Source organism: Martes martes (assembly GCF_963455335.1).
Source record: "Martes martes genome assembly, chromosome: 10".
NCBI classification, from domain to species: domain Eukaryota; kingdom Metazoa; phylum Chordata; class Mammalia; order Carnivora; family Mustelidae; genus Martes; species Martes martes.
Genome location: NC_137898.1, coordinates 788,288 through 812,848, shown reverse-complemented (window position 1 = coordinate 812,848; position 24,561 = coordinate 788,288). Strand labels below are relative to the sequence as shown.

Below are 24,561 nucleotides of genomic sequence, written 5' to 3'. Positions count from 1 at the left end.
TTCAGTTGGGTTGTTTGCTTTGGTGTTGCGTTGTATGAATTCTTTCAACATTTTAAACAGTGACCCCTTGTCGGAGGTGTCATTCGCAAACATCCTCTCCCATCCCGTGGGCTGCCCTTGCGTTCTGTCGACGGCATCCCTGGGTTCAGGTAGCCTCACCTGAGCCGACATGTCCAGACGTGCATGGCTAGGACTGAGGTCCCAGCGTGCACTTCCTCCACTGTGGATTTCTGTGTGTGTGGTGTGAGGAAGGGATCCAGTCTCATTCTTCGGCACGGCGCTGTCAGCGTCCCCAGTTCAGTTCATGGAAGAGACTGTCCTCTCCCCACCGGGTGTGCTTGCCTTCCGGCTGCAGACAAACGGACCCTGCGCGCGTGGGTTTATTCCTGGGCTCTCTGTTCTGCACTGTTGGCCCCCGCGTCTGGTTCTGTGCCGGCACCACAGTGTGGTGAGGACTATAGATTTCCGGTGAGCTTTGCTCCTTCTCAAGATGGCACTGGCCCCTTATCACTCCTTTACCACCTCGACTTTGAAGCGACGCCAACTTTCTCATTCCTGGTGTTGGCAACATGGGTTTTCTCTCTCTTTTTCCTGATCAGCCGGACCAGAGGCTTATCAATTCTATTGCCTTCCAAAAAAAAAAAAAAGAACTTTTGTTCTTACTGATTTTCTCTGGGGTCTACTTTCTCTGTCATTGATTTATCCAGTGATGCTAATTTTCTCTTTGTTTTCTGCTCACTTAGGAGGGACTTGCTTTGCTGTTCTTTTTCTCGTGTCTCGAGGTAAATGCTGAGGTCAGTGACTTCAGACCGTCCTTCCTTTGTAATGTAGACACGGATTTCCCCTACATGCCGTGTTAGCTGCCCCCGCAAAACACCCTGGGCCGAGTTCTTAACCTTCGTCCAGATCAAAACACTAATTTTCCTCTTAATTTCTTCTTTGACACGTGGGCTAGTTATTTGGTTTCCAAATAATGGGGGGATTTTCTATATAAATCTTTATTGATGCCTAATATAATTCTGTTTTGGCCAGGGAATGTTATTTGTATGGTTTGAATCTTTTAGACTGTTTTCTGGCCCCCAAAATGGTCTGTATTGGTGAATGTTCAGCGTGCGCTTAAGAATGCATATTTAACTGTTACGTGAGTTTTCCGTGTTGATCAGATTGGTTGTTTGGCAGTGTTGTTCGGGTTGTGTGTGCCCTTACTGTCTGTCCCCGTCTGTCCCCATCTGTCCTGCCGCACATCGAGGGGAGGGTTATAACTGGACATGTAAACTTGTAGAACTTTTAGGTCCCCTTGATTTCTTTATCCCTTTAGCATTTTAAAGCGACCAGCATTATCCTTGGTGGTGTTAAGGCAGACCCTGCCCGGTGGCCCACTCAGGGTCCCGTTGGTCACGTGAATTTCTGCTCTGACTGGCGGGAAGAAGAACTGGTCCAGACCCTGGGTGGGCTGTTGGCATCTCTCTGCAATTCTTACAAGCCGTTCTTTCCCCAGCCGTGGGCAGTTTATCCCATGTGTTTGCTGATGTGTCCTCAGCAGGAGACCGCAGGGGACACGTTGCAGACGCTATTGCTCTTTCTCTGGGCAGTTCCCCTCCCTGTACCCCACGCTGCCAGGGCCAAGTCTCCTGGCTCAGGGAGATCACTGGTCCTCACCTTGGTCACCCCTCCCTGCCCAGCGGCCCTGAAATCCTCTGCAGGTGGCAAGCAGGGGCAGTCCTCGGGCTCCCCTCTGGTCTCCTGTGTCACGGGAATGCTGCCTTGGCCGCCTGATGGGAGGGTCCTGAAAGCTGCTGCCTAAAATACTCGTGCGGAATTAAAAATGCGTGTGATCGTTCTGTGGACACCCACTCTGTTGCTCCTGCCCGCCGCCCGGCATTCTCGGTGTCTACCCGTCACGTCTGGGTTTTGCGCGCTCCTGGAGCTGGGCGATGAGGCCGCCCGCTTCCACTGCACAAACCACCTGCAGCAAACAGCCTGAACGCGTCCCCTTGTGCATCCGTGCGCTTCCAGAACGGGTCCCTGGGGACAGCTCAGCGGCACAGCTCACCCCGTGTGGCGGTGCCGCTTTTCCAGAGCGCATCCTGCCGTCTCTCTTCCACCAGCGCCCCGGAGCTTCCCAGCACAGTCCTCCGCGGGGCCTCTGGCCCTTCCGCCCGAAGTTTTACTCTCCTGGTGAATGTCAAGCGGTGTCTCACGGTCGTATTATCTCCCTTATTACTAGTGAGCTTGGGCGCATCTCTGTACACCTGTCAAAACTTTGAATCGCCAGCTCGCAACACCCATTCCTTTACCTGCCTGGTCTCCCCTCTCGTGTTACGGGGTTTCGTGACTCGTGGGAAGTGTTTGTATGCTGTCGGCACTAGACAGCTGTGGGAGGTGGACAGCGCAAATGTGTGTGTCCTTCAGTCGTAACCTCATCTGTGACACAGGGGAGGAAAGCGCACCGTCCGTGGGACAGACGGGCAAACTCATGAGATGACACGCGTCAAGCGTGTGGCCGATGCCTGGCATGGACTGAGCACTCCAAATGTTCTTTAACATTGTTATTTCTCAAGAATCCCACCCAACACCCCCAGAAAGCCCGTCTGGGGCTCCTGGACACATTAGGGGACCCCACAAATATTGAGACCCATGTGTGCCATTGAAACCCGGACACAGAAAGGCCAAGAAGGGTGGGACTCCCGTGACAAGGTGGAAATGGCCTGGGAGCAGTGACCCCACGGGCAGTGACACCACTCAGGGGACACACAGGGCCAAGGCTCCGAATGTCGGCATTGGGTCTGTGAGACGGCGTGAGCCGTCAGTCGGGGGAACCAGTGTTTGTGCTCTCTTCACAGCCCGTGCTTTCCATGGAGACACCGTTGGCCTCTAATTCGGCCAAAGGCGTGTTGTCGGCCCCGCTCTGTGCCTCCCCGCTCTGCTCATGAAGACCCGTGATGACGGCTTATTATTTCATCCAATATCCCACTCTGGGTTTGAGAACCCCCTCTCTGGCCCGCCTCCCTCTCCTTTTTTTCACCTGCCGGATCCCTGTGCCCTTCCTTCTCAGGGACATCTGGTCCCTGCCCCGATTCAGCCTGCTTGGCCTGCTGAACACCTTCCTGTCACGTGGGGTTTGCGACGAGCTCCCCGTCCATTGTAAGGGCCACCTCCCAACCCCCCGACTCCCGCTCACGTCTTTCCAGAAGGATCAGAGCAGAGTGACAGCTCGTCCCCTTGTTATTCTTTCCAAACGTCACACAGACGTGGGATCCATCAAGGGTCTATTGGATCAGTTCCATCCCGGCCAGGAAGGGCTCTCTCGTCGGGCACGAAACAGGGGTCCAGTTCAAGTTCTCCCCACGTACAGCCGACTGTGGCAGCACACTTATTAAACGACACTTTCCTTTCCCAACTGCTCAGCCCGGCCAGCACCTTGTTAATCATTTCCATACTCCTCCGCACTGGTGAATGTCTACCCACACATCCGCACCGGAACCTTGATCGCTGGTTTTACAGCATTTTCACATCTCCCAGGACAGTTCCTCTCCATCCCTGCCTCCTTCTCTTCCTTCTTCTAGACTGTTCCAGCTGTTACGCAGCCTTTGTTCTTCCATACACATTTAGAATCAGTTTGTTGAATTTCTTTTAAAAAGCCCATCCGGGGTTTTAAATCTTTTTTTTTTTTTTAAGATTATTTATTTCTTTGACCAAGACAGACATCGAGAGAGGGAGCACAAGCGGGGGCAGAGGCAGAGGGAGAAGCAGGCTTCCCACTGAGCAGGGAGCTGGACGCGGGGCTCAGTTCCAGGACCCTGAGATCATGACCCGAGCTGAAGGCAGAGGCTTACCTGACTGAGCCCTCCAGGTGTCCCCCCCTTCTGAGGTTTTAATGAAAATTTCTTTTGTGGGGCAATTTGGGGAACAATTGTCATGTTTCTGAGGCTGAGTGTTCCTATCCATGAATATGGTACACAGTTCTCTATGGACTCAAGGGCTCTTTAGCGTCTGTCAATAAAGTTTCATAACTTTTCCTTGACTACCTCTAGGTTTCGTTTCCTCGTCTTTCCTGTTCTACAGAACTGCACTCGCGGTGAGCGTGTTCGGACGCGCGCGGGGCGGTCTGCACCTGCTCCAGGCGCGCCGTCCCCTTCCTCCGGCGGTGTCTGTGCTCCAGGAAGGAGGCCTCCGCAAACCGGGGGCCTGGCTGGGTTAAGGGGACACACCTGGAGATGAGCGTGCGGGGGTGGGTGGGAGTATTTACTTCCCCAGGCCTGGGGTTCGGGGTTCATTCCTCTGGATAGGCCGTGCCTTCTGCGGAGGGAGCCTCTTCCCTCGCTCCCTGCGGCCTCGCTCCCTCACTTAACGATCCCCCCGCGCAACCGTCCATTTCCTAATTGTCTCCGTGCGCGCGCGGCCGTCTGTTTCCTGCCGGACCCTGACCCATAGAGTAACTGCCGCCAGAAGTGGCCCCAGAAAGCGGGCTGTCGAAGCGGGGCTCCAGGATCGAGCTGCTCATCTGTGTGGCGAGCCGGTGGACACAATCCCGGCCGGGGGGACCTCAGCGCTACGGCTGTGCCCTGCACCGGCGCCCCGCGCTCGGCCTCGCGCCAGAGCGCCGTGGCCCGCAGGCAAGCGGAGGGCAAACAGACGGGTAGTCGGGCGGCGGGGACTCCCGGGGGCTCCGGCAAACACGGGGACCGCCGACATGCAGCGGGCTGGCCCCTCGCGGCGGCCCGGGGGGCGGGCCCGGAGGGCGGACGCAGGCGCGGGTGCGGGCCCCCACCCCGCGCAGGCAGGACGACGCACGAGCGGCCGAGCACGGGCGCGGAGGGCTGCGCTTCTGCGGGCGCGCGCGAAAGCGGGCTCTGCTCTGACTGGGTGCTGCCGGGGGCACGCACGGTTCTGAGGCCCGGAGGCCGGGGGAGGCCGGAGCTGCAGCCTGCGAGCCCCGCAGCGGACTCGGGCTCGGGTTAGGGACTCCGGGCCTCGGGGCCTCCGGGCGGGAGCCGAGTGTGGAGGGCCCGGGATGGTGGGGGGGCGCCTCCCGTCATGGCCCGGGGGTGGGAGACCCGGGGTTATGGGTGGGGGCGCCGCCCGTCAAGGTGGGAGGCTGGGGGGACCCCGGAGGGGAGGAGGACGTGGGGGGTGGGGGCTTCGCCCGTCGTGGCGAGGGTGGGGGACCCCGGAGGGGGGGGGACCTGGGGGGTGGGCGCGCCGCCCGTTAAGGCCTGGGGGGGGACCCCGGATGGGAGGGGGACCTGGGGGGTGGGGGCGCCGCCCGTCGTGGCGAGGGTGGGGGACCCCGGATGGGAGGGGGACCTGGGGGGTGGGCGCGCCGCCCGTCGTGGCGAGGGTGGGGGACCCCGGATGGGAGGGGGACCTGGGGGGTGGGCGCGCCGCCCGTCAAGGCGGGGGTGGGGGACCCCGGAGGGGAGGGGGACCTGGGGGGTGGGGGCTTCGCCCGTCGTGGCGAGGGTGGGGGACCCCGGAGGGGAGGGGGACCTGGGGGGTGGGCGCGCCGCCCGTCAAGGCCGGGGGGGGGACCCCGGAGGGGAGGGGACCTGGGAGGTGGAGGGACGCGGGGGCCGCCCGTCCTGGCGGCGGAGGCGCTCGTGCTGAGACGGTCCGCGCTGCCGCCGCCCCGACGGCCGGACTGCAGCGCTCACACATCCGCGCGTAAGGGCTCCCGCACTCCCAGGATCTGGGGCAGCTGCAGGGCTACGCCGTCGCTTTGCCTCCGAGGTGGGGAACCGTGCGGTCGCCCGCCCTGCTCCGCGGCTGCAGACCCTCGAGGGGGTTGGGGGCGGGGAAGGGGGGGCGGGGAAGTGGGGGCGGGCCCCACCCGGCCACGTGACCCGCGCGGGCCCGCCACTGCGGGCATGCGCACACGGCCAGCTCGGGAGGCATTTCGCGGGGCCGCGGCCCGGGGAGAGCGACTGCGCAGGCGCCTGCCGGGGCGCGCGCGCGTGCGGCGCCGGAAGGGGACGGGGCGGACTTGGCGCCTGCGCAGTGAGTGACGCGGGGGCGGGGCCAGCCGTCAGCTGACCGAGGCGGCGGCGGCTTCGCTGGGACCGGCGGTTGGCGTCGCAGGCTCCGGCGTTGTGGGTGGCGGACGCGTCCGCTCCCGGTGGGCGAGGCGGGGGCCGCTGGCACCATGGCGACCACCGTCAGCACGCAGCGCGGGCCGGTGAGGTTGCGGGCGGGGGCGCGCGGGCGGGGGCTCCGGAGCGTCCGGGGAGGGCCCGGCGACGGGCTCCGGGCGGGGCGGCGGGGCCTGCGGCGGCCGAGGAGGCCCGGCGCCCTGCGTGGGTCCCCGCACCGAGGAGGGTCCCGCGGGCCCCGGCGGGCCTCGCGTGGGGCCGCCGCAGCGTGCGTCTGTAGAGGACCCGAGCCGCCGACGGCCGCCCTCGCTCCCCGGGCGGAGTAGGGCTCGCGGCCCCCGCCGCCCCCGCGGCCCCCGCCGGGCCCCCAGTCCCGCCGTCAGCCTCTTCGTTTGCCGACGAGAGCGCGGGCACCGAGCACCCGGCAGGCTCCGGCGTGGTCCCCGCACTGTGCCAGTGCAGGGGGCGGGCGGGGAGCGGCTCGGGTGGCTCGGGGCCGGGGGCCTCCCGCAGCCCGGACCGCGCCCGCGGCGTCGGAGACCCGAGGGTCGCGGTAGCAGCGACTCAGGACGCGCCGCAGGGCAGGAGGTCGCGGGGCTTCTCGCCCGGAGGCGGGCGGGCGCGTCCGGTGCTCGCCGGAGGGGACGGCCTTTCTGAGGCCGAGGGGAAGACCCCGGCGTCGTCGGGAGCCCCCACGGGCACGGGGCCGTCCGGGAGCTTGAAGGGGAGCTGGCCCCGCTGCTCGCGGAGACGTGCGTGTGCAAGGGCCCCGCTGCCCGCCGGGAGTTCTGGACTCGTGCGGGGCTTCAGCGCTCGGGCTTGCGGCGACTTACAGGCGGTGTTACAGGCGGTGTCCCCGGCGCTGCCTCCTGCTGGTGCGACTGGCTGACCCCGCAGCGAGGGAACCCGCCCAGCGCTCCTTTCTTGGTCCTCCCACACCGCGCGCCGGGAGCCGCGGGGCTGCACGGGAGGCGGGTCCCGAGCGTGGACGTGCACGAAGCCGGGCACAGTGTCTGCTGGGAAGGGAGGCTGCCCAGGGCTGAGCTCGTCCTGTCCTGTTTCCGGGGGACACTCCACTCTGTGACAGCGCAGAGACCCGGGCTCGGGAGCCAGTGTCTGCGCCTACGGTCAGTGCTGCTCGTCCGTCTGACGTGCGCCGCTTGTGCGCGTGCTGTGGCTTTACGTGTCCGCGTTGGTGTGCACCATGGGTGCCCTCCGTGACCTGCAGACGCGCAGCAACGTCAGGGCTGGGCCGGAGCTGCTGGGGGCTCCGGGAAGGTGGCATCTGGGGCTGGGGTCTTGAGTGCCAGCGCAGGACACGTGACGTGTTCCTCAGCCGGTGTTACCGGTCCTGGTATTTGGGGCAGCATGACACAGGGAGCACCCGGGTGTGGCGCCCGCAGTCAGGGTCTTACCGTGCAGCGAGGGAGACACCCGGGAGCTGGGGAGCTGCGCGCGCAGAGCTGTGACTCTTTTTTTTGCTTTGTTTTTTAAGATTTTATTTATTTGAGAGAGAGAGAGAGAGGAGCGTGTGAGCAGCGGAGCAGCAAGGGAGAGGGACACGCAGACTCTGCTGAGCGTGGAGTCCGATGTGGGGCTCGATCCCATGACCCCGGGATCGTGACCTGCACTGGAACCAAGAGTCAGACGCTCAGCCGACGGAGCCACCCAGGTGCCCAGAGCCGTGGGTCTCGACTCCTGACTTAGATGTGGGGTGGCCTGTCAGGGGCCGTGGTTGAGGTGGGTAAGGTTCTTGGGGGGACCTGGCACCTACCCTGACACTTGGAGGAGGAGCCCTGCCGGCCTGTGGGGACGGGCTGGGGGCCGCAGTGGGGGGGGGTGCCTGTGCCAGTGCGAGCAGCAGGCCCGGCCCAGTGCTTTTCCAGATGAAAGGCCAGCAGGCAGCAGCTGGACTGGGTGCCTGAGTTTCATCCGGTCCCTCGGGTGTTTGTTTCTAACAGAGCTTCCTGCCCGGCACACAGCCTCTTCAGCGCCCCCGCTCCCCGGGCCAAGCGGTCCTTGTGAGGACTGTGGCAGTTGTTCCAGTCTGGTGGGCCTTTTCCTTTAGCCGGGGTGCCCCGACGGGACCGGGTGCCGGGTGCTGTGCAGGCAGAGGACCAGGTGCTCGGCCATGGCAGTGCGAGGTGGTGAGGGAGCACGGGGCAGCGCTCGGGCTGGGTGGGGGCTGGGCGTGCTCTTGGGCGCGTGTGGCTGGGGATGGGGGCCCGCATCCCTGTGCGTGGCACACAGGGCTCCGCTGGGCTCCAGGGCGCTCAGAGCCTGGACTCAGGTGCACGTGGGGCATCCTTCGTGTCCCACTCGCCACAGAGGAGTGACAGGCAGTGTCCTTGGGGGTGTGACGGAGGAGGGAGAGTCTGCCTGGTAGGGGATGGGGTGTTTCCTGTCTCCCTGCACAGGGAAGCCTCAGGGGCTGGGTGAGGTGAGCTGTGGTGGGCGGTGCTAGCTGCTCCCCTCGGTGGGGCTCAGGTGGTTCTTAGGCGTCTGTCTGTTGGGGCCAGTTCCTTCCTTGCGTCGCCGCCGAGCCGTGCCCCAGGCCTGTGCTGTTGGCCTCACTTTTCCCATGGCCAGTGTTCTCGCGACGACATCTGGTTTCTGTTCCAGCCTGCAGCCTGTCGGAAGCGCCGGTCGGGCCCGGCCTTCCCTGTCGGAGCTCGGGGGGTTTGTGGGAGACGTGCTGCTTTAAACCTCGGTGGGGCCCGCCAGCTCGGGATGGTGACCGAGGCTCCGTCGGAGGCAGCGAGAGCCTTTCCAGCCTCCCTCACAGACGCGCGGGGCAGCCCCCCGACCACCCGACCTCCTCCGGAGGTGCTGACCCATGAGCGAGTTCGGGCCGAGCGCACGGTCCTCCTCCTCCTGATGCCTTTTCCCTCCCGGGCCGAGGCGGCCTGCGGGGCGGCACTTGGCTGACCTGACACTCCAGGCCCTCGTTGGCCTCGTTGACGGCGATTGTTTTTGATAGGTGACACGGTGACTGCGTCCTTACGAGCCTGTGAACGTAAGCGCGTGTATGAGTTCATATAAGTGGGGAACGTGGGTAATAACTTCCAGATGTCGGTGGTGATTGCCGGGTCGGCGATTTCGGGCCGGTGCAGGGCGCGGCGGGTGTCTTATGGCTCTTTGCGCTGATTGACCAGAGCGGTCTGCAGAGCCGGCCCCCCCGGTCCGCCGTCTGCTGGTCCTGAGACGTCGTGCAGGGAGGTCAGGACGCGCTCGGCTCCTGCCCGTCCATTTCCAGGCCTCGGAGGCAGGACTCGGCTTTCCCTTCAGGCCTGTGCGTGGCGGCGCCTCCTTTGTCGAGCACCGTGGTGAGCCTGTGGGCTCCTGCACGCGCCCTGGCCGCCGTGGCCCCCCGCTTGCCCTGCCGGCGGCCAGGCCCTCCCCGCCTCTGCAGAGCCGAGCCCATCCCTCTGGCCTCGCGAACCGGGTGCGGGTGTGCCCGGGGTCGGCACTGCCGTACCTCACGTCCCGTCTCCCGGGCCCTCTGGAAATGGCCATCCCCTGTGAGCCAGGTGACCGCAGCCTCTCCTTGCTCTGAGGCCACTGTCTCCACTTGGACCTCTTTCCACCAGCTCCTCCTCCTCCTCTTTTTCTGTGTGTCCTCTCTCCCCTGGGACCGTGGCTTCGGGTCTCCAACATGACAGTGACTCCCTGTCTCCTCCCAGCCTCCTTCCTGAGTGGCAGGTCCGTGCGCTCGGCTGCTCCTTGCCCTGGAAAGGCTCCAGGCATCACAGACAGAGCGGGGGCCCTCCTTCCCGCAGACCCCACTGCAGTCTCCCCCAGTGTCAGGATGAGCCCTGAGGGAGCCCCGCCTTCTGAGCAGAGTGGGGTTCTCAGCCTGGGCCCCGCCCACACGCCTCTGCTGTCCCCATGGCCCATCGGCTGTCACATCCTGCAGCAGGTGCCCGGCTCTTCGCCACGCAGGCCCCCTCCTGCAGGGTGTAGCGAGGATTCTGTCCCAGCCAGGCTGGGGGTCGGAGCCGCCCCTTCATGCAGTCGCTTGGGAGATAGGACCCTGCTGAGCTGTGGCCTCAGTCAGTCTGGTGACACGTGTTCCCTTGCAGGGCCTTCCGCGCGACTGGCCCCTGCGACACCGGGGAGGTTTGGGACTCATGGCCCACCAGACACTGTCCTGCGGTTGGGGGGCCTCGTCTTGTGAGCTGTGACTTCACTGCCTGGCCCTCAGCCCCTCCACAGCTCAGGGCCCAAAGGGCTTCTCTGTCCCTTTCAGCTTTGGTTCCAGTTGAGTGATGTGGATCAAGGAGGCGTTTGTGTCGGGGTACCTCTTCGGACCATGGTCGGGGTTCTGGAGTCCTGAGTGCCAGTGTCCTCAGGGGTGATGCTGGCCCCAGAGGGCGGAGCAGGTTCTCAGACGAGCAGAGCCAAGGGACGGCCTCACAGCGGCTGGCGGCCTGCACCGGGGCTCCTCCTCCTCGCGGCATCACTGCGCCTGTTTCCTTGGGCATCGCGTGGCCATCGACTTGGTGGGGGACACAGACACGGGAACTCTGCCTTGTGCCACTGTTCCCGTGTTTGTCTCCGTGCCACAGGAGTTCTCTACCCCGTCACCTTGTTGGGGGGCCAGAAAGAACATCCAGCAGGAGACTAAAAAGTATTTTCGCATATCAAGCAAAAGTTGAAAGTTCATTAAAAATACTAAGAAAACTTTGCAGATGTTTTACTGGAAAAGTGACAGTTGAATGAATTTTTGAATTCATGATTTTGTTGGTACAGTATTTATATACATCACTGATTTGTGTGTGTAATTTGACACATTATAATTTATAAATACATCCAGGGTTGCTCAACAAATATATACAAAACATGAACAGTTTTTCAGTTTTTTAAAAAGATTTTATTTATTTGACAGGCAGAGATCACAAGTAGGCAGAGAGGCAGGCAGAGAAAGAGGGGGAAGCAGGCTCCCCGCTGAGCAGAGAGCCCGATGCGGGGCCCGATCCCAGGACCCTGGGATCATGACCTGAGCTGAAGGCAGAGGCTTCAGCTACTGAGCCCCCCAGGCGCCCCTAAGAACCTTGCCGTGGCCGTGCGTTAACTGAGTGCTGTTTGCACTCCGCGCACGAGTTGCTGTACGGCACGTGGGCTGACAGACGCTGTCCGCAGACTGTGTGGAAGTCTGCTCCCTGTGGGGACAGTGATGACAGACAGGCCCAGAGAGCCACCTGCCCCAGCCGGCGCACGGCTGACGTTTTGGAGTCAGCGTACCCCCCCTTGTAAGCGTGTGACGGTTGACAGTGTCCCTTACGCGTCTCTGACCAGGATTCATCGTTCTCTAGTCTTTGAGACAGGGTGAAGTGCGTGTTTGGGCGTGACCGTTCAGGCCTTTCCTCCATCATCCTACGGCACAAGTCCGTTCGGGGATTAACCCTGAGCTTCCGCACGTGCATAAGGCAGGCGCTCCCGACGACCTTCCCCGCTGGTCTCTGAAGCGGTCGGGCCTGTGTTGGCACCTGGGCTGGTCCACGGCGTGTGCTGTGTGGACGTGCTCATGCCGACTGCAGGTGTGGGCGTCCGCTCACGTGGACGGACCTGTGTGCTGGCTCCCGGGGCAGCGGGGCCCCGCCCGCATAACCAGGAGCTCGGTGTTTCGTAAGACGCCAAGTGTCGTTTCCTTCCTTTTTAGTGAGGTTGACGTTTTCTCCTGACCTCGCACGTGCGAGGTACAGAGCAGCTGTGAGAGTGCGAGAGCTCCTCCGTCTCTGCGCCTTGTGTGAGGTCCCCACTGGTGACGTCAGCAGGGCATGACTGATGTCACCAGAGACCGGCTTTGCTGCGTGACCGCTCGCTCTGGGCTTTATTTGGATGCCATGGACCCTTAGTGGCCTGCTCTCTGGGCCCGTCTCAGACTTGCCTTGTTTTGGGGACCTGGACTGTCTGAGGACTGCTGGTCAGGGATGTTGTAGCCTGTCCCTCAGGCAGGAAGAAGCCCCCAGGGCACGGGGTCCTCCTCACGGCTTTTCCAGAAGCTGGTATCCCCCATCCTGTCAGTGCTGGCATTGGCGGGGGGCTCAACGTCTGTCTCTTCCCGTGTTTTGTTTGCACTGTTAATTTATGTTGTAAAAACCCTCGTTTCATGGTTATGGTTTCAAAGTTGAAAAGTGGTTGAGAAAGAACATTAGATGTTTGATCTTTTTTTTTTTTAAAGGTTTACTTATTTGAAAGCAAGCGAGCAGACACGAGCACAGCGGGCCGGGCAGAGGGAAGGAGGGAGAATCCCAAGCAGATACCGCACTGAGCAAGGAGCCCATCATGGAGCTCAATCCCAGGACCCTGAGACGAATTCAGGAGTCAGAGGCTCAGCCGGCTGCACCCCCGGGCGCCCCGATCTCTGACCTGTAGTATAGTTTCATCCGCCTCTTCTGAAGGGGCGTGTTCTCCTTGAAGAAAACCCAGATGAGTGCAGCAGAGAGGAAGCATCATTCTGCAAGTCCCAGTCTGGGAATGGGATGACGGGAAGTAGCAGTAGAACGATCCCCGGGCCTGAGCACACCCCGTCACGGCTGTCACTGCCGACACCTGCGTGGCCGTCCCTGATGTGCCCCCTGAGGGCACGGTGTGTCCCCACAGGACCCTCAGAGCTGCATTGTGTGGTGCGGAGGGAGCGGTTATTTGTCAGAGTAACTGAGAATTTGGTCTGTGTGCACTGATGTTTTGCGTTTGGTTAGCCTGAGTCCCTGTGCGTCAGGTCGCCCTCTCGGGAGTGGGCAGAGCTCACCGCGGCCACTGCAGGCAGAGGCTGGGAGGCCGGTGGCCGGTTGGCAAGGCAGCATCCGGCCCCGCGGCCTCTGGGAAGAGCTCTGGCTGGGAGTGTGGTTCGCATGTACGCACATTTACCCACTGTGACCATGGGCGTCGGTCAGATAGCCGCCAGGCCAGCCGCAGCGTCTCAGCCGTGCTGGAGGGCGTGCGGCCTCCTTTCCAGGACGAGCCCTGGGCCCTGCTGGTGAGCCGAGCGGCACGCTGGGGGAAGGGCGCCTGCGAGGCCCCTTGGGAGCCAGTGCCATCCTCACCTGGCAACCCTGGGCCTCCCGGGCCCCACTGCTTTCCCCTGTGCCTGTTATGAGTACATGAGCCCCCGGGGCTGCCCACTCCAGACACGGAGACGGTGCGAGGGGCCCTCCTCCCCGGGCGCCTGAGACGGCCCGGCGTGCGGTGCGGCCAGGAGAAGGGGGTGCTTGCTTCGCAGAGAGAAGCATTTGGAGCACCAGGCTGCCGGGTGCTGAGCTGGGGGCCGTGGGGAACCCGAGACGGGCGTCTGGGAGTGGCTTTCCTTCAGTTTCAACGCCAGGCCCGAGATGGGGACACGAAGGACAGGGACCCAGACCTTTCTGGGGACGTTTGAAGTGAAACAGCAGAGAAATGCTTTCCCATTGGTGCTTGTGACATCAGTGGGTGCGGAACCTTCTGGAATCCTGCTGGACCGAGTCATCTGGGACCTCAGCAACACAGGCCTTAGGGTGTTGGGTGCGTGCACGTGCGGTCCCTAGTGGCCACCGTCAGTAATGCAGTTCGCCACAACTCGCTGTGGCGCTGGGGCGTTTCCTGAAAATAACACTTCGAGGCTCTCCTGAATCCCTGGTGACGTCCCCATGGGGCGGCCGAGGAGGACCGGGGTCCCCTGCGCTGTGGTCTGCTGCCCCCTTCCGCGGGGCTCTGTGGCCAGCAGCTGCGCCCACTGTGTTTCCCCGGGCCGTCTGTCCTTCCGCCCAGAGCCTCCAGACCCTGAGCCCGCCCTGCCTGGGGAGAGGGACGTGCAGGCCGCCGTGCATCGAATACCCTGCGGGGCCTCGCTCTGCTCGTCTCCGCAGGGGAAGCCCCGTCCACGGCGGCCACCACGTGTGGCAGCCGGCTCCCTCGGTAGCCGCTGTCTCTTCCTGGAAGACTGGCTCCTGGGAACCCTTGGGGCCTCTGCATAGTCCACCATCTGGCGCATCCCCGGCCCTGTCTCTCGAGGCAAGGCAGCCTCGTGGACAAAGGGATCAGCAAGAGGCAAAGAGGGGAGGTGTTTGGGGCTTTGTGGGGTCTTTTTGGGCCGTTGCTGGTTTGAGCGGTGGGTTTCCATACAACTAGAGATCCCGGCTTCCGATTTTGTCTCACTGCTCGCTTTTAGCTGGTACCTCGCAGCTCATAGGCGTAGCTCATCCCAGCGGCTGCAGAGCAAGCCGACGGCGGACGCGTGGGTTAGGGTGTGTGACCCCCGACCACGGCCCCCGCAGAGGCCCGGTGTGCATCTCCGTCCACTGAGAGAGGGCTCCTTGCCGGAGGGCAGGGTGCTGGTTCGAGGTGCTCGGGCTGGAGACCCCGTGGGCCCCCGGCTTTGGCGACGGCGCGGCTGGGTTCCCGCCGCACTAATGGTGTGCTCTCCCCGAAGGTGTACGTCGGCGAGCTGCCGCAGGACTTCCTCCGCATCACGCCCACGGCCGCGCAGCAGCAGGTGCAGCTGGACGCGCAGGCGGCCCAGCAGCTGCAGTACGGAGGGGCGGTGGGCACGGTGGGCCGCCTCAGCATTACCGTGGTGCAGGTGCGTGCCGGGGCTCCCCGGAGCGGCGGGGGGAGGGAAGGGGGGGCGGCTGGACCGCACTTCCCGTGGGGACAGGTGGCTTTTCTGCTTCGTTTTTCTGGAAGCGTATCTGATAAAAGATGCGGGTGATTCTCCAGGCTTCTACCAGAAGTAGCAGGATCACCAGGGAGGGTTGTGGACGGGCGCACGCCACGTGCCGGCCCTGCTCCTGCCACTCATGTCTTTCCCGACCCCCACGGCTGCTGGTGAGGTCGGGGCACGGACCCCCAGGAGATCCAAAGGCATGGTCAGGGCCTAAAGTGGTTTTGGTGTCCATGGCTTTCTGTGAAACCAGGAAGAAAGGAGAGTCACTGGGAGGCAGGCAGAGTCACAGACCTCACGAATACAGTGGGTCTTACGGGACCCAGACACCTGGCCACACTCTCGGGGTGACGGGGTCACCGCAGATCCTCAGGTGTTTCTGAAAGTTCGCCCTCTCGTGCGCCTGCACGAGCAGGAGGTCTGCGCCCTGCTCACTGTCCCCCCAGCCCTGTGTAGCTGCTGGGCCTCTCGGCATGGCCCGTGGCTTCCCACTTTCTCCGTGATAAGCCTTTCTCCCCTGTCTGCGGGGGCCCCGCTGTGCTTCTGGGCCACCCCCCCCCCCCCCCGCCTGCTTTCCTGGTGGTTCCTGTCCATGGAGCGCCCCGCCTCTCCCCTCCCTGGCCCCGCGCCCGGCCTCCGCCCAGCTGCAGCCGGAAGTGTCCACGGCGCGGCCCACAGGGCTTCCACGGGTGCCCAGCAGGTGTGTCGTCGGCCGCCCGTGCGCGGGGCTTGGGTGCTGTGCGGCTCAGCGCAGGGTCGGTCTGGTTTGGGCTCGTTGGGGTTTGCGCTTACGTCCCCGGGACGGCCGACGGCGCGGAGCCAGCACGTTCCCCCACGGGGCTTCGCCCGCGTTCCACTGGGCTGTGTTCTCGTCACTGAGGTTTGAGAGGCTCCTCTGTCCTGGGCATGGTGCTCCGTCCCACGTGGGTCTGCTCGTGCCCCTCTCAGCAGACACATCGGGCCTGAAGGGTCGGTGTCGGTGGGCGGCAGCTGCCGCGCTCCTCTCCCGGGCCGCGGTGGCGCTGGAGCGGTGAGATCCGCTCGGAAGGCTGTTTGCGGACAGAGACCCGGGCAGCCAAAGCCTTCGCTCTTCGTCAGTCCCCGAGCTTTCTTCCTGCAAAGGCAGCCTGTCCGGCTGAAGGTCAGGCTCCTCAGGGTCCGTAGCCCGTGGCGGCAGACACAGAGCAGAACGGGGAGCCTGGCGACGGCTGGCCCGTGGCCTGAAGTTGCGGCCCCGCTTCTCCAGGCGGGCTCTCGGCTCTGGCCCAGGACAGCCTGCCCGTCACCCTGCCCTGCAGCCTCTTCCGAGGGGACGTTGGAGAAGGAGCTGCCCCGTGGGCGCCATGGCTCCATTGACGTGAGCAGGGACCGGGCACCCAGAGCCCAGGAACACGGTGGCGGCCGTATCCTGGTCCCCGGGGAACACCAGCGTTGGTGACTCGGAGCGGACGGACAGCGTGGGTGTGCACGAGTCCTCCCCTCCGACGCTGGCCGCCCCTTCAGTCACGTTGGTGTGTTTCAGGCCAAGCTGGCGAAGAATTACGGCATGACCCGCATGGACCCGTACTGCCGCCTGCGCCTGGGCTACGCCGTGTACGAGACGCCCACCGCCCACAACGGCGCCAAGAACCCCCGCTGGAATAAGGTTATCCAGTGCACGGTGCCCCCGGGTGTGGACTCCTTCTACCTGGAGATCTTCGACGAGGTGAGAGGGCCGGCCGCCCGTCGCGGGCCCGGGGGTGTGGGCCGCCTGTGGCCTTCCTCCACCGAGGCCGCCCGGGAGCTGCAGGCCCGCCCAGACACAGGGCTGTCATTGCTTTGTGACGGGCATCCTGGTGTCCCCAGCAGCAACGCACAGTACACGGCCCCATACGGGTCTGTTGACCAGTTACGTGCAGAAACGGCGTCCTAGGGCTGGGGACTCGGCACTCTGAGGAGACAGGGTCGGCCGCACCCCCTTCTGTAAGCCCCAGACACATCCCCAAGCCAAAGGCACGTTGGAGGCCAGCTCTTGTGATCAGGTTGGGTATAAAGTGGCTTAGACCCCACGCCGGGTGGAATGGGGTTCTTGGGCAAATTGCCAGCCCCCCAGGCGTCCCTGGGAGGGTCAGAGGGATGCCGTGGGGCTTGTCCTGAGCCTGGTCCTCTGGGCATGTGCATGGGGCCGCCCAGCCCGCTGTGGCCAGCCAGGGAGCCCCAGGGGCTTGGTTGGCAGGGGGAGAGGTCGGAGGGCTGGGGGTTGGGCAGCAGGGCCTGAGGTGGACCACCACCCAGTATGGTGCCCTCTTGCTCTCTCTCTTGCCTTCTAGGTTCCTCTCTCCTACTACTTCTCTCCTTTTGCTCAGCACAGGGGATAGGAGGGAGGGCCTGCTTATTAGCAGGGAGAGGGACTTTTTCCCTCTGTCCGTGCTCACTAGGCTTTGGACCTGCAGGGGATCCCGAGGGGGTGGGCAGAGGCCAGACCGCACCTGTCCAGATGCTGATGGAGGCCCTCCTGGCTTCGTGGGGCTGAGCCTGGGGGTCCCGTGTGTGTCGTGGAGGGGACCAGGCCTTGGGGTGGAGTTGGGGGGTGACTCTTGGAGGAGGTGGGCCCCCAGGGGCAGGCTGAGGGGTGGGGCTGTGGGCGGGGCCAGGGGCTGTGAGGACACTTGGAGAGTGGGCGGCAGGGGCAGGGCCTCGGGACGGCAGCAGCACCTGTGCCCCCCATCTCCCTCAGCGGGCCTTCTCCATGGACGACCGCATTGCCTGGACGCATGTCACCATTCCCGAGTCCCTGAAGCAGGGCAAGGTGGAGGACGAGTGGTACAGCCTGAGCGGCCGGCAGGGTGACGACAAGGAGGGCATGATCAACCTGGTCATGTCCTACACGGTGAGGGAGGGGCAGGAAGGCGGGCGGAGGGGCAGCCTCAGCTCAGTGGGGCTATTTGCTCCCGAGGGACTGGGACCGTGGTGTGTTCTGGTGGGGGGAGCAGCATGGTGTGGTGGCCTGTCCCTCAGGGTATGGCCTCTCCCATGGCCAGAGAGGGCCCGCCATGTGGTCTGGGGTCGGAGGGGGAGGGTCTTAGGACCACACGGGGTTTGAGGGAACAGCTCCTGGCCCTCTGGTCCTTGGGTCCCCTGGCTCGTGCCGGATCCGGTCTGCACCCACTGCTCTCGGGGCGGGTGGGGTTCTGGGACCTTTGTGTCCCCAAGGCGGTGGTGGTGTCCTGCTGTTGTACATCTGCCTGGATGAGGATCCCTGCAGGTGTCCCAGCCCAGCAGACCTTGATTTCCTCTCTTTGCTCCTGGGCTATTTGAAAGCAGGTACTAGCATTCGTGTCATTTTACTCCTAGACGTTTCATGACACGACTGATGTTTCATGTGAACTCACAACCCCGGCTGCGTTCACTGAGGGGGTGGCATGCTAGAGGCAGTCAGGAAGCGTTACTCCTGTAGGGCCTGAAAGTACTTGTTTGCTTCCGGGGACCACGTTCCCTTCTGATGTGTCCGTCGGCCACAACTCCGGAACAGCCCCGTAGCCAAGGCACTCACTGGCCTTCCACCAGGGTGTGTCCATTTCCCTGTGAGCTGTGTTCTCCTCTGACCCCGTGATCGTCTTCCGTGTGTTCCAGTCGCTGCCAGCCACCGTGATGATGCCGCCTCAGCCCGTGGTCCTGATGCCCACCGTGTACCAGCAAGGCGTCGGCTACGTACCCATCACAGGTGTGTGCCCTTCCCCTCCCCAGCGCTGTTCTCGGGGGCTCGCAGCGCAGTGCGCAGCAGGCTAAGTCCATTCTGCGTCACAGGATCTTTCCAAATGTGCAGGTTTGGTTTTAGGCGTGAGTTACTTTATACATTTCTAGGACACAGAATATTTTATCCCCAAACTGTTGGCAAGTTTTACTTTTGTGGAAGTTTAGAAACGTAGTCTCTGAACACGTTAGCGTCGAGTTATCATCACGAAAGATCCTGCCCTGTGAGGTGAAGTGAGCTGGTGCCCTAACGTCCCCGCTCTGTCGTGCTTATCGATCTCTGTAAAGTAGCAGTTTGTGACGGCAGTGGGGTTGCTTTCACGACTTTCAATTTCCATATGTTACCGTCAGCCCTCAGTTTACTTCTGCTGTGGCCACGATGGGGATGGTGACGGGGCTCAACCGGCTCCCGCCGCGATCAGCCAGGAAACGGGCAGAACAGCTGAGGCAGAGCTGCGTGCGGGCATCCGTAGTCTCTGCCCGAGGCGGTGCGGTGGTCCCGCTGTGCCAGAGGGGCCGGGCTGGGGCGGCACACTGCGGGGTGCGGGGGCTGTGCCGCCCAGGGCTGGGGTGGCGTGGGGTGCCCTGCCGTTTCCGCTGAGCCAGACGAGAGAGGCCTCGTCATTGTGCACTTGTGGCCGGTGTAGGACCAGGGTGTCACCTGGGGCTGACCTTCACCTGGAGCCTAGACGTGCCCCACAAGGAAGTGGGCGGGGTGGGAAGGCTGCCTCTGCATCCCAGGTGCCCACACGGGTTCGGGACTTGGAGGGAGAGCCGTGGACTCCGATCTCTGCAGGGGGGCCTCCCACAGACACGGGGGCAAGGGTGAGCCCTGGTCATGACAGAACCAGCCTTGGTGGAAGTGGCCTTGGTGGCCCAGGAGATCCAGAGCAGCCTGGACAGATTCACAGAACAGAAGGACGTCGCACTGAGCGGGAGACGGGAGCCTCGGCAGGGACGCAGCAGCTCAGGAAGCCGAGGGCACGTCGTCGGCCTGGGAGGCCCCCTGAGTGGGAGAGCGCTCGCCCATCCCTGAGCCGGCCTGTGGCTGGGCACCTCCCCTGCCTCGGGGGGCTCTGCGAGGTCAGCAGAAGACCTTCCTGGGGGCTCTCCCTGGGGCCCTCCCTGCCCCTTCCCTGCAGCAGTTGCAGGGTCTGGGTGAAGTCGGGGCTTCACTGTCCGCCTTTGGAGGTTTGAGGAGGAGCGGGCGCCCGATGGGCCGAGGGGTGCATGCCCTGGGCGTCTTGAAACAGCAGGAAGGTCTGCCCTCACTTCTGGAGGCCAAAGTCCAGACTCGGTGTGGCCGGGCAGTAGGCCCTAGAGGCGCAGGCAGGAGGCCCTCCCGGACCCTCCCGGACTCTGCTTGCTGCGGCGTGGCTCAGCCCCGTGGCCCCCAGGGTCACGAGGGCCCCTCTTGGAGGGTCTGTGCCTGTGCCCCAGGCGCCCCTTTCATCAGGACCCAGCCCCAGACGGCCTGGCTCTCCCCCAGTTTCCAGGTGAGGTTTCGCCAGACGTCTTTCTAGGGGCGCCCTAGCCACCGTGTCCCTGCTCCGGGACCCGTGTGGGTAACCAGACGTCCACTCTGTCAGGACACGCATTTTTCCGGTTCCTTAGCTCCGTAAATGCCTTTGGAATTTGTCCTAAAACGTTTATTCTGGAAAAGGAGAGTTCTACATAAATGGGGACTTGGAAGTTCTCTTCAGTGCACACTTACAAGCTATGGGACGGTCAGCTACTCACAGGAGGTGACCAAGGAGAGGAAGGAGCTTTTTGCCTGGACTCCAAGGCCAAGCCGCCCACTGGCTCCAGTGCATTTCCTACAAACAGGGACTTGGGCTCACCGCCGTGTTTTCGTGAAGCTTCTGCTGCAGAGTGACTTCCGCTGTGAATAACTTACATCCCACTGTCCCCAACCTTGTTGAGATGTGTGCGTGACGAGTGATGTGTGCGTGCACGTGTGATCTGCAGTATGGGGGTGTGTGCGCCTGTGCACGTGTGATCCAGTGTATGGGGGGGTGTGCGCCTGTGCACGTGTGATCGCAGTATGGGGTGCGTGTGTGCACGTGCGCACGTGTGATCTGTAGTATGGGGGTGTGCGTGCGTGTTCATGTGTGTGGTGTGTGTGTGCATCTGTGGGACCTGTTCCTGTGGAAGAGGGGCTGCTTGCAGGTGCGGCCCCCAGCAGGGGGAGGTCCCACAGTGGAGGTAACCCTGGACCGGGTGAGAGCTCTTGCAAAGTGTGCAGCGGGATCTGTGTGCCGAGCAGTGCGTGGGCGGCACGGAGGCCACGGAGCCGGTGAGTGGTGGTCAGCTGTGCCCGCCGGACAGTGGCTGGGAATGGTGGTCAGCTGTGCCGGCCGGACAGTGGCTGGGAATGGTGGTCAGCTGTGCCGGCCGGACAGTGGCTGGGAATGGTGGTCAGCGGTGCCGGCCAGACAGTGGCTGGGAAGCCTTCGTGCTGCTCTTCTGCCCCGTGGTTCCCCCCGCCCTGCAGACCGTGGACTGGAGAGCTGGGCTCTTGGCGTCTCACCACCGTGGCCCATAAGAGATGCTCTGGGTGTGCGCCTCGCGCTCAGAGATCTCGTGCTGGTTGGCGTCGGAGGGACCCACCGGCTGCACCGCCTGGCCCACCGTCACCCGCCCGCGTGGGACAGTCAGGGCCTCTGTCCCGCGTGCTGTTCCTTCTCTGACAGAGAACTGCTTTGTGGCCTTCGGTCAGCGACCGTTGGCCTCTGTGGTGTCACCGGAGTTTGAAGGGACCACAGCGCGAGCAGCTGTCCGGGCTCTGAGTGCATAGCGTGGAGGGTGCACCTGTTGGGGAGGACGCTGCAGGCCCGGACCTGTGTCTCTTGGGGAGGACGCTGCAGGCCCGGACCTGTGTCTGTTGGGGAGGACGCTGCAGGCCCGGACCTGTGTCTGTTGGGGAGGACGCTGCAGGCCCGGACCTGTGTCTGTTGGGGAGGACGCTGCAGGCCCGGACCTGTGTCTGTTGGGGAGGACGCTGCAGGCCCGGACCTGTGTCTGAGGCCGCGGCGTGGGGCCCACATCTCTGCTTCCAGGGCTGGCACTCGGCGTGGACGCGGGTGCCGCCGTGGGTTCCCTAAACCGCGTCTTGTGCTTGCAGGCGTGCCTGCGGTGTGCAGCCCCGGCGTGGTGCCTGTGGCCCTGCCCGCAGCAGCCGTGAGTGCCCAGGCCCGCTGCAGCGAGGAGGACCTGAGAGCCATCCAGGACATGTTCCCCAACATGGACCGGGAGGTGATCCGCTCCGTGCTGGAAGCCCAGAGAGGGGACAGGGACGCAGCCATCAACTCCCTGCTCCAGATGGGGGAGGAGTCCTAGAGCCTCGCCCGCCCCGTGCCCCCCCTCCCCCCGACATGCCGGCCCAGCCCCTCCCCCCGTTCCTGTGAAGGAGCCCCGTGTAGCCTTTGCTCGGGTGTCTGTAGTCCCAGTCCTCCCCCTTGTGTGGGATGCATGTGGGCGGTTGGTCCCCGGCCGCCGAGCCCAGCCTCACTCAGGTGTGGGTGGCTCTCCTCCTGGCTTCGTTGGGAGCAGAGCGGGCACGGGGGTTTTGTCCTCTGTATGCACGCTCGCCCTCCCGCCGCTTGGGGACGTTTGTCTTCAAGTGCCGTGTGTGCTCCTCGCACGCTGTTGCAAGCAGGCTCTCTGCGAGCTCCCGCCTCTGCCGGCGCTGTAGAATGCGTCGCCGTCCTCCGGGCTGACCCGTGGCATGCAGTTAATCTCCTTAGCCGGGGTAGGCCTGTTACTCCAGGCACGTAGACCATTAGCAGCTGACCGAGGGTTACTTTCACAACTTGCAGCCGTACAATTCCCGTCTTCCCATGGATGTTCCTTGTGTTTGGTTCTGGGCTGCTCACCCGTGTCCTGGGCGGGCTGACTCCCATCTTGCCAGTCCAGTGGCAGGGTCCGCACGGATGCAGAACACACTGGGTCCAGGGTGCGCCGAGCCCGGCGGCCTGCCTGGCCCCGCCCGCAGGCTCTGGGCCCTGGGGACCCCGTGATGCCTTTCCCTGCTGTGTGTCATGCCAGCTCCGTGGGGTGGGACTCTGAGGGGTTGCCACTCCCCTCTGACCGACTTTTGGAACAGAACCTTAAAACTGGGGGTAAAAGTGGTAGTTCCAGTACTTTGTATTTGTTTATTAAAGGGTGTTTAGGAACCGTTGGCTTACTACTGACGTTGATTTAAGTAATCACTGTACCAGTCCCGTGAATTCCCTTCGGGTGAAAGGAGCGGCCGCCCAGTGAATGTCCGAGTCCTCTCGGGAGGCAGGAGGTGCGTGTGCCGCACCATGGGCTGCGTGGCGGCCGTGGCCCCTGGCCTGGGACGGGTAGGGGCTCCTCGTGGAAATCAGCAGCGCGAGCCGTTTCTCGGGTGCTGCTCGTAGCCCCCACGTGGCAGGCTTGCCTTCGAAGATGGAGTCTCCACCATGGGCGTGATGGGCTCCGATGGCGCGGACCTGCGAGGGCTCGGCATGAGGGTGAACCCCCGTTCCGCCTCCCCCCTGCACAGGGGCGTTTCCCACCAGCTGGAGGGTGTCGCTGCTGCCGGCAGGCGCAGGACGATCAGGGATCCGCGCGTGAAAGGCTGAAGGCGTGCGTGCCGGCCGCCCGATGACCGCACCGGCCAGGCTTCTCGGTGAAGACTGCTGCCGGGGGATGGGCGCTGACCGCTGGCTCGAACACGGGAGCCCTGCTTTCTTGTGGAGTGCCAGTTCCCGGTTCGGACGGCCTGGGGCCACACGGCGCATTTCTACCCAGAAGCACTGGGCGGGCCTGCAGCGCAGTCCTGTGGGGACGACCTCCACAGACGCGCAGCACGGGACCCCGTGTCTGAGAGGCCCCGGTGCCACTTTCCGCCTCCCCGTTGCTGGGCCGTCTGGGCGCGTCAGGGATGTGCTCCTTGTGAGGACGCCCACAGAACCCATCAAGCAGCCGCAGTGGGACTCGCGGGGCCTCGGTTGGCGGGAGAGAGACCGACACCTGTCACTTGTGCTCCCCTTCCTCGTGAACACTGACATCAGAGCCCGCGCTCTGCAAGGCCTTCCCTGGTCGCATCAGGCCCTTTATTCCTTCTTCGCACCCTGCTGTCCTGCCTGCGGGTTGTGGCCTGTGGCTGCCTGCTGCTCTGGGGGGCGGGGGGGGACCCATTGCAGTTCCTCTGAAGCAGGCCTGGGACAGGCCGGTGATGCGGCCGCAGCATGGCCACCACGGACTCCCACGAGCCAGCGTGGCTGCTGGTGCCGGGCCGCTGTGCCTCGTGGCCCCGTGCGCACCAGGCACAGACCCTGGGGGCCTCCGTGAGCTGGCCGGTGGCCTTCCCTCCACAGGCAGCCCCGCCAGGCTGTCAGCCAGGACGGAACGTCGGTGTGTGCCGGGACTCCTCCCGCCTCCCCATCAGCCTTCCAGAGGCGCCCCTCCCCGTACCGGCGCCCTCTGGCCGCAGCCCTGTGCGCCGGTGGGAATGATTCCCAGAACTCTGTGTTTCCGATGCTTCTGTCGGGTCTGGTGTCCGGATTTATCTTGGATTGTAAAGTATATTTTTGCTTTTTGGCCTTCTAATTTAATACATGATATCTATAAAAGTAGAGAATTAAACTTCTCCAATGAAACTTTACCGTTTTTGTTCCCGAGTGGTTTTTAATTTAGCTCGGGATGCGCTCACTCGCTAGCAGGGCGCGCATGGTTGTTCAAGGAAGGGTGTGATCTGCTGGTCGGATTCGGAGCGGAACCGAAGCGTTTATACTAAGCATGAGTTTCATTTTTCGACTAAAATGACAGAGACAGGCTCCTGGGTGGCCCAGTCGGCCAAGCATCTGCCTTCGGCTCAGGTCATGATCCCGGGGTCCTGGGATCGAGCCCCGCATCAGGCTCCCTGCTCAGTGGGGGCCTTCTTGTGCCTCTGCTCCCATGTGCTCTCTGCCTCTCTGTCTCTCTCTTTCAAATAAAATCTTCCGTGAAGTAGGACAGGGAGCTCAGGGATGCTGGTGTGAGTCTGTCAGCGCGTTTGCCCGGCGCGCATGCCCGAGGGCTGCGGGGACCAGTGTCATGGCCTGGAGCCAGCAGGGGACCAGCTGTGTGGCC

The 24,561-nt window shown here is 63.4% G+C and overlaps 1 protein-coding gene across 1 annotated transcript; it reads left to right on the top strand.

Annotated features, from left to right (window-relative positions):
• Nucleotides 1-6,020: 6,020 nt before the first annotated feature.
• TOLLIP (toll interacting protein) lies at nucleotides 6,021-24,094 on the top strand. The gene is made up of 6 exons (XM_080815258.1): nucleotides 6,021-6,175; nucleotides 14,500-14,649; nucleotides 16,253-16,435; nucleotides 17,447-17,599; nucleotides 18,343-18,433; nucleotides 21,587-24,094. Exons 1-6 carry the CDS (start codon nucleotides 6,143-6,145, stop codon nucleotides 21,799-21,801), a joined length of 825 nt encoding a protein of 274 aa, XP_080671384.1. The 5' UTR covers nucleotides 6,021-6,142; the 3' UTR covers nucleotides 21,802-24,094.
• Nucleotides 24,095-24,561: the final 467 nt, after the last annotated feature.

Coding starts and splice junctions, on each gene's coding strand:
- TOLLIP (XM_080815258.1), top strand. CDS start 6,143: ATGGCGACCACCGTCAGCACGCAGCGCGGGCCG. Junction 16,436..17,446: donor ACCTGGAGATCTTCGACGAG/GTGAGAGGGCCG, acceptor CATCTCCCTCAG/CGGGCCTTCTCCATGGACGA. Junction 18,434..21,586: donor CGGCTACGTACCCATCACAG/GTGTGTGCCCTT, acceptor TTGTGCTTGCAG/GCGTGCCTGCGGTGTGCAGC.